Source organism: Oncorhynchus nerka, linkage group LG24, assembly GCF_034236695.1.
Source record: "Oncorhynchus nerka isolate Pitt River linkage group LG24, Oner_Uvic_2.0, whole genome shotgun sequence".
In the NCBI taxonomy this organism is placed as follows: domain Eukaryota; kingdom Metazoa; phylum Chordata; class Actinopteri; order Salmoniformes; family Salmonidae; genus Oncorhynchus; species Oncorhynchus nerka.
Window position 1 is genome coordinate 9,574,237 of NC_088419.1, and position 15,805 is coordinate 9,590,041.

Genomic DNA, 15,805 nt, shown 5'->3' on the forward strand with positions numbered 1-15,805 from the left:
GCGGCAGGGTAGCCTAGTGGTTAGAGTGTAGAGGCGGCAGGGTAGCCTAGTGGTTAGAGCGTAGAGGCGGCAGGGTAGCCTAGTGGTTAGAGTGTAGAGGCGGCAGGGTAGCCTAGTGGTTAGAGTGTAGAGGCGGCAGGGTAGCCTAGTGGTTAGAGCGTAGAGGCGGCAGGGTAGCCTAGTGGTTAGAGCGTAGAGGCGGCAGGGTAGCCTAGTGGTTAGAGCGTAGAGGCGGCAGGGTAGCCTAGTGGTTAGAGCGTAGAGGCGGCAGGGTAGCCTAGTGGTTAGAGTGTAGAGGCGGCAGGGTAGCCTAGTGGTTAGAGTGTAGAGGCGGCAGGGTAGCCTAGTGGTTAGAGTGTAGAGGCGGCAGGGTAGCCTAGTGGTTAGAGTGTAGAGGCGGCAGGGTAGCCTAGTGGTTAGAGTGTAGAGGCGGCAGGGTAGCCTAGTGGTTAGAGTGTAGAGGCGGCAGGGTAGCCTAGTGGTTAGAGCGTAGAGGCGGCAGGGTAGCCTAGTGGTTAGAGTGTAGAGGCGGCAGGGTAGCCTAGTGGTTAGAGTGTAGAGGCGGCAGGGTAGCCTAGTGGTTAGAGCGTAGAGGCGGCAGGGTAGCCTAGTGGTTAGAGCGTAGAGGCGGCAGGGTAGCCTAGTGGTTAGAGCGTAGAGGCGGCAGGGTAGCCTAGTGGTTAGAGCGTAGAGGCGGCAGGGTAGCCTAGTGGTTAGAGTGTAGAGGCGGCAGGGTAGCCTAGTGGTTAGAGTGTAGAGGCGGCAGGGTAGCCTAGTGGTTAGAGGGTAGAGGCGTCAGGGTAGCCTAGTGGTTAGAGTGTAGAGGCGTCAGGGTAGCCTAGTGGTTAGAGCGTAGAGGCGGCAGGGTAGCCTAGTGGTTAGAGTGTAGAGGCGGCAGGGTAGCCTAGTGGTTAGAGCGTAGAGGCGGCAGGGTAGCCTAGTGGTTAGAGTGTAGAGGCGTCAGGGTAGCCTAGTGGTTAGAGCGTAGAGGCGGCAGGGTAGCCTAGTGGTTAGAGTGTAGAGGCGGCAGGGTAGCCTAGTGGTTAGAGTGTAGAGGCGTCAGAGTAGCCTAGTGGTTAGAGTGTAGAGGCGTCAGGGTAGCCTAGTGGTTAGAGCGTAGAGGCGGCAGGGTAGCCTAGTGGTTAGAGTGTAGAGGCGGCAGGGTAGCCTAGTGGTTAGAGTGTAGAGGCGGCAGGGTAGCCTAGTGGTTAGAGCGTTGGACTAGTAACCGGAAGGTTGCAAGTTCGAATCCCCGAGCTGACAAGGTACAAATCTGTCGTTCTGCCCCTGAACAGGCAGTTAACCCACTGTCATTGACAGTCATTGAAAATAAGAATTTGTTCTTGTTCTTGCCTAGTTAAATAAAGGTACAATTTTTAAAAACAGTGTTGTTGTCACAGAAGAAGTTGACCGAGTTTTGAAACCAGTGGTGGAATGCCTGGTAGGAAGTAGAGAGATGATTGCCAAATGTGGAGAGTCGAAAACAGAAGGTTGTTTTATAAACACCTGTCTCTGGATTACATCTTTAAACTAGGAGCAACCATGGCAACCGTGACCGAGAGGGAAAAGCATTCATCCATGTAAAAGAGTCAAGCTACATTTTCAGATATTATACATTTCTAATTTCATTGGAAGTTTAAGCATACTGTTAGCTAGCTAACATTGAACCTAGTTGGTTAGTTTTAGCTATCTGCAGATTCATGCAGGGTGCATGAGTTGGGATTATGGTTCCTTGTTTAGCTAGCTAGCTACGTCAAACACTATGCAAGTAACAATAAACTCAGATTTAGTTTTATTTCATGTGAAGAACATGGTCTGCACCATAGTCAGATTAGGATATAGGCCAAGGACTAGATAGGGTATTTTAACTACTACTACTACTTTCACCACTTCTAGATTAGGATATAGGCCAAGGACTAGATAGGGTATTTTAACTACTACTACTACTTTCACCACTTCTAGATTAGGATATAGGCCAAGGACTAGATAGGGTATTTTAACTACTACTACTACTTTCACCACTTCTAGATTAGGATATAGGCCAAGGACTAGATAGGGTATTTTAACTACTACTTTCACCACTTCTAGATTAGGATATAGGCCAAGGACTAGATAGGGTATTTTAACTACTACTACTACTTTCACCACTTTTAGTCTTGAAATCTTTGGTTGTTTACTACACCACCTTACTCCCTCTGTTTAGCACATGGCCTCACGTGTGAATCCTTAAAGAGATAGGTGGGGCTAAAGCTTAAGAGGGTGTGAATCCTTAAAGAGATGGGTGGGGCTAAAGCTTAAGAGGGTGTGAATCCTTAAAGAGATAGGTGGGGCTAAAGCTTAAGAGGGTGTGAATCCTTAAAGAGATAGGTGGGGCTAAAGCTTAAGAGGGTGTGAATGATGTGGAATAGGTGTAGTCAAAAATATATCTCCAGTAGGTGTACCAAAAAACTCAAGGGCCATTTTCTTAAAATGTGGGATTACCCATTTATCAATTTACAAAACTGAATTACTTTTCCCATTGTTCCTGAACTGCAGTGTTTGATATCCCATTTTCTAGTTCTCTACTTTTATCCAGTGTAAAAAAATAATAATAATATATATATTTTTTTTAATTGCTACACAAGACCGAATCGACGTGGTGGGTCAGAATTACAGACAAGAGCAATACAATCGTTCAATAGCTGGCCAATGTTTTTTGTTTAACATGGTTGCTGGTTCCTGATCTTCTGAGAACACCGTTTGAGGAGTCACCTGCATTTTGAGAGGAATGGGAGATGCAGTAGAGGACTGCAATGTTGAGGCAGAGGGTTCGTAATGAGCACGACTGATTACTACTCTGAACTGTGAGTGGTGAGCTTTCTGGCGACCAGAGCTGATGAGGCATCACACAAGTGGGTGCCATACATTGTGCGGCAGAAGTCGAGTGGTTACGCAACTCAGGCTGGTTCCAAGATCGAGCCATGTGATTCATGCATTCAAAGTCTTGGCCACTATTCGTTGACCTAACTAGCTATAGCTAGGCTACTCATGATGATGTATTGGTTGACTTAACTAGCTATAACTAGGCTACTCATGAGGATGTATTGGTTGACCTAGCTAGCTATTGCTAGGCTACTCATGATGATGTATTGGTTGACCTAACTAGCTATTGCTAGGCTAGTCATGATGATGTATTGGTTGACCTAACTAGCTATGGCTAGGCTACTCATGACGATGTATTGGTTGACCTAGCTAGCTATTGCTAGGCTACTCATGATGATGTATTGGTTGAGCCAACTAGCTATTGCTAGGCTACTCATGATGATGTATTGGTTGACCTAACTAGCTATTGCTAGGCTAGTCATGACGATGTATTGGTTGACCTAGCTAGCTATAGCTAGGCTAGTCATGACGATGTATTGGTTGACCTAGCTAGCTATAGCTAGGCTACTCATGATGATGTATTGGTTGACCTAGCTAGCTATAGCTAGGCTAGTCATGATGATGTATTGGTTGACCTAGCTAGCTATAACTAGGCTACTCATGAGGATGGATTGGTTGACCTAGCTAGCTATTGCTAGGCTACTCATGATGATGTATTGGTTGACCTAACTAGCTATTGCTAGGCTAGTCATGATGATGTATTGGTTGACCTAACTAGCTATTGCTAGGCTAGTCATGACGATGTATTGGTTGACCTAGCTAGCTATAGCTAGGCTAGTCATGACGATGTATTGGTTGACCTAACTAGCTATTGCTAGGCTAGTCATGACGATGTATTGGTTGACCTAGCTAGCTATAGCTAGGCTAGTCATGACGATGTATTGGTTGACCTAGCTAGCTATGGCTAGGCTACTCATGATGATGTATTTGTTGACCTAGCTAGCTATTGCTAGGCTACTCATGATGATGTATTGGTTGATCTAGCTAGCTATAGCTAGGCTACTCATGATGATTTATTGGTTGACCTAGCTAACTATAGCTAGGCTACGCATGCTAATGTATTGGTTGACCTAGCTAGCTATAGCTAGCCTACTCATGATAATGTATTGGTTGACCTAGCCAACTATAGCTAGGCTACTCATGATGATGTATTGGTTGACCTAGCTAGCTATGGCTAGGCTACTCATAATGTATTGGTTGACCTAGCTAGCTATAGCTAGGCTACTCATGCTAATGTATGGCTTGTTTTTTGCTTTTGATGCACTTTGAGATTTTTTTTCTGTTATCAAAAGGGCTATAGACATTTAATAAATCATTATAATTATTAACATTAATGACAAGTGCAGTTCATGTGCTCTACCTTGGACCTCCTCTTCAGGTGTTTCTCTCTTTCCTTCAGGCGACTGGCGGGGCTACCTCTGGTAGGACCCAGGGGTCCATCAGGTAGATCCAGGGCAGCCTGTTTGTGCGGGGCCACCGTCAGCAGCTCACCAAGTCTGTCCGGTGCCGGGCTGCGTTGATCAGGAGCCTCCTGGGACGTATAGCCCTTGAATGAATGAAGTTCACTTGACACATTTAAGATACATACAATAAGTCTAGTCAACACTTTCATGCATCGTCCTCTGGAATTCTTCGTACATTTTTTTCCGTGTTCTTTTTTTTAACTATACTAATTGTTTTTACATCAATCAATAAAATACCTTGAGCATATCGAAGAAGCTCTCCCCTGAGCCTGCATGTTTGTCTATGGAGGAGGTGCTTCCGTACTCTCGGTGCATGGGCGTCCAGCCGGAGAAGGACCAGCCCTCGCCCCCGTCACCCTCCAGCTCAGAGATAGTGATGTCACTGTTGGAGCGCTGGCGGATACGCCTCATGCCTTTACGCGGCGAGCCCTGGTAGCCGTCTGGTGACAGGTAGCGGTTGTCTTTGCTGTGATGTCTGCTGTGGTGCATCTTGCTCTTCAGGGTGTTGTGGATGTTCCGGAGCATCGAGGAGTCCTGAGGGCTGATCAGGTGGCCCAGTTTAGCCGACAGGTTGCTATGGGCCGTGGGCGCCGAGCCTGAACCCGAGCTCCGTTCTCTTTCTCCGCGTTCCCCGGCCGACCCGCGTTCCCCGGCCGACCCGCGTTCCCCGGCTGACCCGCCTGATCCACATTCTCCGCCACCTGAAGATGACATGGTGGAACTCGGGGAGTCCGTATCTACGGTGATGTGCCACACCCCGCCCGTTCCATCCCGTTTTGGGGGCCAGTCCGCCACGCGGGCCCTGACTCCCATCTTGGGAACCCCCGGGGTGGAGGAGGAAGAGGAGCCGGATGAGGAAGAGGAGGTGAGGTGGGTGCTCTCCGAGCGAGGTGGGGGGGCGCCACCATTGGGGAGGCGCAGGCGACGGGTGTAGAATTCATCAGAGGCAGGTACCGAGCCGCCCACCGAACGCTCCGTCTGAGACCGCTTCAGACTGGTCATGGTGGAGTTAGGGGGTAAGGTGGGGTAAGGGAGAGCTCAGCAGTAGAGATGGAGCATTATGCCCAGGGAGAGGAGAGGATAGAGAGCCTCACAGAGCATGGGTGGCTGGGAGGACTGGAGGAGGAAGAGAAAGGCAGAGCAGACAGAAGGTTGTTGCTAGTGTTGGTCCTCCTCAGGTCTGTATGCTGCGTCGGTCTCTGGTGAACTCTGCAGGAGAGAGAGGAAGAGGAGAGAGAGAGAGGAAGAAGGAAAGAAGAGGAGAGAGAGGAAGAGGAGAGAGAGAAAGAAGGAAAGAAGAGGAGAGAGAGGAAGAGACAACGAAGAAGAGGAGAGAGAGGAGAGAAAGAGGAGGAAGAGGAGAAGAGAGGAGGAGAAAGAGGAAGAAGAAAGAGAGGAAGAGGGTTAGATGTTGGGTTTAGGCCTCTATGTCAGAGATGCCTTTGTCATGGCTACAACAACTGAAGTTGTTTTTAATCCAGCAGAAGAAACACAGACTCTCACTCTTCACTAACTGGCTGATGATGTGGCAGTTGGCAGCGTCGGTAGGCACAGCTTGTCCCATTAATCAATCATAAAATGTAGGATTAGCTAATAACTGCGAAACAAACATTCTGGATAAAATAAGAGAACCTTGAATGATTTATTGATCAGCATTTTGATATGCTCGGAAAAAGAAAATCGGATAAATCGAAGCGAACAAAAAAGAGAGGACATCTCCTCGAGCGAAACTGAAGGGAAACCGCCGTCAAATTCTAAAAAAAACGAATTGGAGGGGGACATTTTTTAGAAGTATGTCTCCAGAACACGGAGCACTGCTTACAAGCATGAGAGAACAGTAAAAAAAAAAACTGGATCTATTGCCTGGACTACTGGGGGACGTTGAGGCATTAAAAACAGGAATGGATTACAGTAACAAAAATGGAAGAAATCCGAGCGGAAAAATAAGACAATGAAAAGTACCGTGGACTCCCTAAAAGACACTACAGAGACGCTACGGTATGATAATAAAACAATGAAAGCAGAATCACTTGATATAAAGTGCAGAAGTATGAAGAATAATATTGTTATAATGGGAATAAAGGAGGATGAAAACATCAACTTGAGGGGGGGGGGGGGGGGGGATCAAGGTTTTCACGAAACGTAATCTCAAGATGACGGACGAACAGGTGGAAACAATTGATTTTCAAAGAGCTCACGATTTCGGTGGCAGAAGGGAGGGAAGGTCCCGTCCGATAGTAGCTAGGCTAACTCCGTACCAAAATGAAGATTAACTTGCTACAACAGGATAGGGAGCTGAAGGAAAACAAAAATGTGTGTGGGTGGTTGGCTTTACTCGCTCTAGATTGTCAGTACTGCATGTCTTCTTTGCGATCGTGTCATGGCTGTGTCGGGGTCGACTGTAAGTTAAACGTATGTATCCCTATATGGGTAGCGTGAGGCCTAAAACACGTTTCTACTGGCAGGACATAATGAGGACTACATGTCTCTCTTCTGATAGGACTATAACAGGATATAATGAGGACTACATGTCTCTCTGCTGATAGGACTATAACAGGACATGATGAGGACTACATGTCTCTCTGCTGATAGGAATATAACAGGACATAATGAGGACTACATGTCTCTCTGCTGATAGGACTATAACAGGATATAATGAGGACTACATGTCTCTCTGCTGATAGGACTATAACAGGATATAATGAGGACTACATGTCTCTCTGCTGATAGGACTATAACAGGATATAATGAGGACTACATGTCTCTCTGCTGATAGGACTATAACAGGACATAATGAGGACTACAAGTCTCCCCGCTGTATATTAAGTAGCATTGTTTAAAGTGGCTGGTGATACATGTATTACATAAAGATGCAGTAGATGATATAGGGTACAGTATATACATATTCATATGAGATGAGTAATGTAGGGTATGTAAACATTATACTAAGTAGCATTGTTTAAAGTGGCTGGTGATACATGTATTACATAAAGATGCAGTAGATGATATTGGGTACAGTATATACATATAGTAGAGCAGTCTGGGCTGCATTGTTAGCTCCCCACTCATTCTGCACAGAAGTTAACACACTTGAATAATGCGTCACAGCATGTAGAAATGTTGAAACTGTTAATTACTGTTCGCCAAACAATGTCCATACAGGCTAGAACACAATGCAAGACAATACCGGTAGCTTACAACTTTAATTGCAGGCTAACTTTCTTTGTTAGCTTACAGCTGAAGCAACATCAATTCACTACCCTAGTACTTTGCGATATTACACAAACCATAACGCCAAATATGCTGATTTCAAAGATGATTGTCACCAAAAACTTTATTAATTCACTTAGTCTCCCTCGCCACCAAAAACAAATTCATTTCATCTCCCTTGCCTCCCATTTGGGTTTCAACTAGATTCCACAGCCAGGTTCTGCCTCACAAATCAAGTCATTACTTTCTATAAGAGACAGAGCAAACTTTCTTTTATAAAATAAGACATTGATCGGAACAATAAAAAAAAATAGTGCCTTCAGAAAGTAAGTTCATACCCCTTGACTTATTCCATATTGTGTTGTGTTACAGCCTGAATTCAAAATCGATTTAAAAAAATTATAATTCTCACCCATCTTACACACAATACCCCATAATGACAAAATGAAAACATGTTTTTAGAAATCGTTGCAAATGTATTGAAAAATAAATACAGAAATATTTAAATTTACATACACACTTGAGTCAATACTTTGTAGAAGCACCTTCGGCAGCGATTACAGCTGGGAGTCTTTCTGGGCAAGTCTCTAAGAGCTTTGCACATCTGGATTGGTATACACTGAACAAAAATACAAATGCAACACAAAGTGTTGGTCCCATGTTATATGAGCGAAAAAAATAAGATCCCAGAAATGTTCCATGTTCCAATGTTCCATGTTCCAATGTTCCAAAAAGCTTATAACTCACAAATGTGTTTACATCCCTGTTAGTGAGCATTTCTCGTTTGCCAAGACAATCCATTAAACCTGACAGGTGTGGCATATCAAGAAGTTGATTAAACAGCATCGATCATTACACAGGTGCACCTTGCGCTGGGGACAATAAAAGGCCTCTCTAAAATGTGCCGTTTTCACCCAACACACCAATCCAAACTCTTCTCTCAGCATGTCCAGCCCACTCACTATCTCAGCCAATCATGGCTAGCGGGAAGGTTGCTGACTTTTTCTTTGGTTTCCAACAGGGCTGTTGGTTTCTAACAGGGCTGTTGGTTTCTAACAGGGCTGTTGGTTTCTAACAGGGCTGTTGGTTTCTAACAGGGCTGTTGGTTTCTAACAGGGCTGTTGGTTTCTAACAGGGCTGTTGGTTTCTAACAGGGCTATAGATTTGGGTGAGGTTTTTTTCATGCCTGAGTAGCCTTGTTTCACTGCCAAAAATACAATGAAACCATCTAATGTTCTGCAAAATACAGGTAGCCTAGTCATATAATTAACCACCAATCACATTAACCGTTACTCTCTCGCTGGAATTCCACTAACGGTCCGTATGTAGCCAAACGTAGCTGCTACTCATTCTGTGGAGACACATACCAGTGGAGACGCATACCAGCTCTACTGGTAGTACTGCTACTACCAGCAGTAGTGCCCCTGCAGCTGTCGATGACACAAGTTGTTCTGCTTCCACGAGCACATCCAATGCTAGTATCAGTAATTCTACATTTGTTGTTAGCCCAGCTAGCATGGACACTGACAGTTGTGAATCTGATGCAGCCGAAGAGCTACTGCCCCCTTACCCGGGAAAACACGAACAAAATACAGGGACGTTGGACCATCAAAGAGGCGCAAATATGATGAGAACTACATTGATTTGGGGTTCACTTACAGTGCCTTGCGAAAGTATTCGGCCCCCTTGAACTTTGCGACCTTTTGCCACATTTCATGCTTCAAACATAAAGATATAAAACTGTATTTTTTTGTGAAGAATCAACAACAAGTGGGACACAATCATGAAGTGGAACGACATTTATTGGATATTTCAAACTTTTTTATCAAATCAAAAACTGAAAAATTGGGCGTGCAAAATTATTCAGCCCCTTTACTTTCAGTGCAGCAAACTCTCTCCAGAAGTTCAGTGAGGATCTCTGAATGATCCAATGTTGACCTAAATGACTAATGATGATAAATACAATCCACCTGTGTGTAATCAAGTCTCCGTATAAATGCACCTGCACTGTGATAGTCTCAGAGGTCCGTTAAAAGCGCAGAGAGCATCATGAAGAACAAGGAACACACCAGGCAGGTCCGAGATACTGTTGTGAAGAAGTTTAAAGCCGGATTTGGATACAAAAATATTTTCCAAGCTTTAAACATCCCAAGGAGCACTGTGCAAGCGATAATATTGAAATGGAAGGAGTATCAGACCACTGCAAATCTACCAAGACCTGGCCGTCCCTCTAAACTTTCAGCTCATACAAGAAGAAGACTGATCAGAGATGCAGCCAAGAGGCCCATGATCACTCTGGATGAACTGCAGATATCTACAGCTGAGGTGGGAGACTCTGTCCATAGGACAACAATCAGTCGTATATTGCACAAATCTGGCCTTTATGGAAGAGTGGCAAGAAGAAAGCCATTTCTTAAAGATATACATAAAAAGTGTTGTTTAAAGTTTGCCACAAGCCACATGGGAGACACACCAAACATGTGGAAGAAGGTGCTCTGGTCAGATGAAACCAAAATTGAACTTTTTGGCAACAATGCAAAACGTTATGTTTGGCGTGAAAGCAACACAGCTCATCACCCTGAACACACCATCCCCACTGTCAAACATGGTGGTGGCAGCATCATGGTTTGGGCCTGCTTTTCTTCAGCAGGGACAGGGAAGATGGTTCAAATTGATGGGAAGATGGATGGAGCCAAATACAGGACCATTCTGGAAGAAAACCTGATGGAGTCCGCAAAAGACCTGAGACTGGGACGGAGATTTGTCTTCCAACAAGACAATGATCCAAAACATAAAGCAAAATCTACAATGGAATGGTTCAAAAATAAACATATCCAGGTGTTAGAATGGCCAAGTCAAAGTCCAGACCTGAATCCAATCGAGAATCTGTGGAAAGAACTGAAAACTGCTGTTCACAAATGCTCTTCATCCAACCTCACTGAGCTCGAGCTGTTTTGCAAGGAGGAATGGGAAAAAGAATTCAGTCTCTCGATGTGCAAAACTGATAGAGACATACCCCAAGCGACTTACAGCTGTAATCGCAGCCAAAGGTGGCGCTACAAAGTATTAACTTAAGGGACTGAATAATTTTTGCACGCCCAATTTTTCAGTTTTTGATTTGTTAAAAAAAGTTTGAAATATCCAATAAATGTCGTTCCACTTCATGATTGTGTCCCACTTGTTGTTGATTCTTCACAAAAAAAATACAGTTTTCTATCTTTATGTTTGAAGCCTGAAATGTGGCAAAAGGTCGCAAAGTTCAAGGGGGCCGAATACTTTCGCAAGGCACTGTATATTGGGAGTAGTGCCTTTCCTCAGCCAGTGTGTTATATGTGCAAGTACTATCTCACAACTCGATTAAACCTTTACTCTTGCGCAGACATTTAGAAACAAAAAATAAGCCTCATCTAATATTTTTCAAGAACTGGACAGTTTTGTGACATCAAATGGACTTTGGTGGGTAAGATGTGTTGTTATCTGTACTGATGGCGCAAAAGCCATGACAGGGAGACATAGTGGAGTGGTACGCGCGTGCAAGCAGTTGCTCCAGACACCACTTGGGTCACTGCAGCATCCACAGAGAGGCTCTTGGGTACACTGCAGCATCCACAGAGAGGCTCTTGGGTCACTGCAGCATCCACCGAGAGGCTCTTGGGTACACTGCAGCATCCACAGAGAGGCTCTTGGGTACACTGCAGCATCCACAGAGAGGCTCTTGGGTACACTGCAGCATCCACCGAGAGGCTCTTGGGTACACTGCAGCATCCACAGAGAGGCTCTTGGGTACACTGCAGCATCCACCGAGAGGCTCTTGGGTACACTGCAGCATCCACCGAGAGGCTCTTGGGTACACTGCAGCATCCACCGAGAGGCTCTTGGGTACACTGCAGCATCCATAGAGAGGCTCTTGGGTCACTGCAGCATCCACAGAGAGGCTCTTGGGTACACTGCAGCATCCACCGAGAGGCTCTTGGGTACACTGCAGCATCCACAGAGAGGCTCTTGGGTACACTGCAGCATCCACCGAGAGGCTCTTGGGTACACTGCAGCATCCACAGAGAGGCTCTTGGGTACACTGTAGCATCCACCGAGAGGCTCTTGGGTACACTGTAGCATCCACCGAGAGGCTCTTGGGTACACTGCAGCATCCACCGAGAGTCTCTTGGGTACACTGCAGCATCCACCGAGAGGCTCTTGGGTACACTGCAGCATCCACCGAGAGGCTCTTGGGTACACTGCAGCATCCACCGAGAGGCTCTTGGGTACACTGCAGCATCCACCGAGAGGCTCTTGGGTACACTGCAGCATCCACCGAGAGGCTCTTGGGTACACTGCAGCATCCACCGAGAGGCTCTTGGGTACACTGCAGCATCCATAGAGAGGCTCTTGGGTCACTGCAGCATCCACAGAGAGGCTCTTGGGTACACTGCAGCATCCACCGAGAGGCTCTTGGGTACACTGCAGCATCCACAGAGAGGCTCTTGGGTACACTGCAGCATCCACCGAGAGGCTCTTGGGTACACTGCAGCATCCACCGAGAGGCTCTTGGGTACACTGCAGCATCCACCGAGAGGCTCTTGGGTACACTGCAGCATCCACCGAGAGGCTCTTGGGTACACTGCAGCATCCACCGAGAGGCTCTTGGGTACACTGCAGCATCCACCGAGAGGCTCTTGCTGCCAAGAGAATGCCTGAAAGCTTGAAAGACGTTTTGGACACAACAGTGAAAAAGGTTAATTTTGTTAAAGCAAGGCTCCCGAAGTCCCGTGTATTTTCTGCACTACGCAGTGATATGGGCAGTGACCATGTAACGCTTCTACAACATACAGAAGTGCTCTGGTTATCAAGGGGCAAAGTATTGACACGTTTCTTTTCATTGAGAGACGAGGTTAACGTTCAACACTGACCATCCTTTTCACTTGTCTGACCTCTTGGATGATGATGAGTTTCTCACACGACTGACCTATCTGGGTGATGTTTTTCACCTGTCTGACCTCTTGCATGATGATGAGTTTCTCACACGACTGACCTATCTGGGTGATGTTTTTCACCTGTCTGACCTCTTGGATGATGAGTTTCTCACACGACTGACCTATCTGGGTGATGTTTTTCACCTGTCTGACCTCTTGGATGATGAGTTTCTCACACGACTGACCTGTCTGGGTGATGTTTTTCACCTGTCTGACCTCTTGGATGATGAGTTTCTCACACGACTGACCTATCTGTGTGATGTTTTTCACCTGTCTGACCTCTTGGATGATGAGTTTCTCACACGACTGACCTATCTGGGTGATGTTTTTCACCTGTCTGACCTCTTGGATGATGAGTTTCTCACACGACTGACCTATCTGGGTGATGTTTTTCACCTGTCTGACCTCTTGGATGATGAGTTTCTCACACGACTGGCCTATCTGGGTCATGTTTTTTATCGCCTGAATGATCTGAATCTAGGATTACAGGGACTCTCTGCAACTATATTCAATGTGTGGGACCAAATTGAGGCTATGATTAAGAAGTTGGAGCTCTTTTCTGTCTGCATTAACACGGACAACACACAGGTCTTTCCATCATTGTATGATTTTTTGTGTGCAAATGAACTCAAGCTTACAGACCATGTCAAATGTGATATAGCGAAGCACCCGAGTGACCTGGGTACGCAATTACGCAGGTACTTTCCCGAAACGGATGACACAAACAACTGGATTCATTATCCCTTTCATGCCCTGCCTCCAGTCCACTTACTGATATCTGAACAAGAGAGTCTAATTGAAATTGCAACAAGTGGTTCTGTGAAAATATAATTTAATCAGAAGCCACTGACAGATTTATGGATTGGGCTGCGTTCAGAGTATCCTGCCTTGGCAAATCGCGCTGTTAAGACACTGATGCCCTTTGCAACCACGTACCTATGTGAGAGTGGATTCTCGGCCCTCACTAGCATGAAAACTAAATACAGGCACAGACTGTGTGTGGAAAATGATTTAAGACTGAGACTCTCTCCAATACAACCCAACATTGCAGAGTTAAGTGCATCCTTTCAAGCACACCCTTCTCATTAACCCATGGTGAGTTATTCACTATTTTCCATTAACAAAAGGTTTTAGATGTAAGATTGTTAAATAAGGAGCTAAATTATTGACTATTATTAAAAAATATTATTTGTGCCCCGTTAGAGCTCTGTCACTTCCCACGAGCCAGTTTATGACAAAAACTCACACTCATTCTCATGTTTTATAAATGTATCGTATAGTGTGTGTGTGTGTGTGTGTGTGTGTGTGTGTGTGGCAGGCTTACAATGACGGCAAAAAACAACATTTGAGAGCGAGCTGACCCTGGTGCTAGAGGGGGTACAGCTGGAGGTTGAATGTTGGAAGGGGTACGGGACAATAACACGTTTGGGAACCCGTGAACTACAGCATCATTAACCAAGACTATATTATGAATCTCTATTCCCTACAGCATCATTAACCAAGACTATATCATGAATCTCTATTCCCTACAGCATCACTAACAAAGACTATATTATGAATATCTGTTCCCAACAGCATCATTAACAAAGACTATATCATGAATCTCTATTCCCTACAGCATCATTAACCAAGACTATATTATGAATCTCTATTCCCTACAGCATCATTAACAAAGACTATATCATGAATCTCTATTCCCTACAGCATCATTAACAAAGACTATATTATGAATATCTGTTCCCAACAGCATCATTAACAAAGACTATATTATGTTTGTTTTTTTTTTTCTACATTTTTAACCCCTTTTTCTCCCCAATTTCATGGTATCCAATTGTTTTAGTAGCTACTATCTTGTCTCATCACTACAACTCCCATACGGGCTCGGGAGAGATGAAGGTTGAAAGTCATGCGTCCTCCGATACACAACCCAACCAAGCCGCACTGCTTCTTAACACAGCGCCCATCCAACCCGGTAGCCAGGCGCACCAATGTGCCGGAGGAAACACTGTGCACCTGGCAACCTTGGTTAGCATGCACTGCGCCCGGCCTGCCACAGGAGTCGCTGGTGAGCGATGAGACAAGGATATCCCTACCTGCCAAGCCCTCCCTAACCCGGACGACGCTAGGCCAATTTTGCTTCGCCCCACGGACCTCCCGGTCATGGCCGGTTACGACAGACCCTTTGTCTCTGGTGGCACAGCTGGCGCTGCAGTACAGCACCATTAACCACTGCGCCACCCGGTAGGCCCTAAGACTATATTATGAATCTCTATTCCCTACAGCATCATTAACAAAGACTATATTATACATCTCTATTCCCTACATTATCATGTTATCAAGGTATAGGGGGCAGCATTTTCACTTTTTTGATAAATAGCGTGCCCAATTTCAACTTCCTGCTACTCATCCCCAGAATATAAGATATGTATATTATTAGTAGATTTGGATAGAAAACACTCTGAAGTTTCTAAAACTGTTTGAATCATGTCTGTGAGTATAACAGAACTTATGTAGCAGGCAAAACCCCGAGAACAAACTGTTCAGAATTATTATTTGTTTTGCCTCTGACTGTTCCCTGAGTTGTCTTTGCCAAGGGATATTTCTTAGGAACCTGTTTTCAGTTCCTACCGCTTCCGTTGGATGTCACCAGTCTTTGGAATTTGGTTGAGGTTATTCATTTGTGCAATGAAGAAGAAGCACATCCAGGAACAACGTTACACTATTGAGAGTTGCGCAAGACGTAAAAAGGAGCACGGTTTGTTTACTTCCTGTATTGAAAACAGAATACGCCGTCTACAATTTGATCGATTATTAACGTTTAAAAATATCTAAAGTTGAATTACAAAAGTAGTTTGAAATATTATGTCAAAGTTTATAGGCAACATTTGAAATATTTTGTAGTGACGTTGCGTTTTTTGGAAGCTGTTTTTTTCTGGATCAAACGCGTCAAATAAATTGACATTTGGATATATATGGACGGAATCGAACAAAAGGACCAATTGTGATGTAACTTGGGACATATTGGAATGCCAACAAAAGAAACTCGTCAAAGGTAAGGCATGTTTTATATTTTATTTCTGCGATTTGTGTAGCGCCTGCAGGGTTGAAATATGCTACTCTCTTTGTTGACATTGTGCTATCATCAGATAATAGCTTCTTATGCTTTCGACGAAAATCCTTTTAAAAATCTGACATGTTGGCTGGATTCACAACGAGTGTAGCTTTAATTGAGTATCTTAC

General features: G+C 45.0%; 1 protein-coding gene across 1 annotated transcript in view; it reads right to left on the reverse strand.

Annotated features, from left to right (window-relative positions):
- LOC115115078 (signal-induced proliferation-associated 1-like protein 1) overlaps positions 1 to 15,805 on the reverse strand; it is a 246,264-nt gene that overhangs the window by 66,009 nt on the left and 164,450 nt on the right. The window contains exons 3-4 of the mRNA XM_065009423.1: positions 4,623 to 5,594; positions 4,283 to 4,468 (exon numbers count right to left, since the gene is read on the reverse strand). Coding sequence (XP_064865495.1) covers positions 4,283 to 4,468; positions 4,623 to 5,387 — 951 coding nt within the window. The 5' untranslated portion in view covers positions 5,388 to 5,594. The remainder of the gene's footprint in view (positions 1 to 4,282; positions 4,469 to 4,622; positions 5,595 to 15,805) is intronic.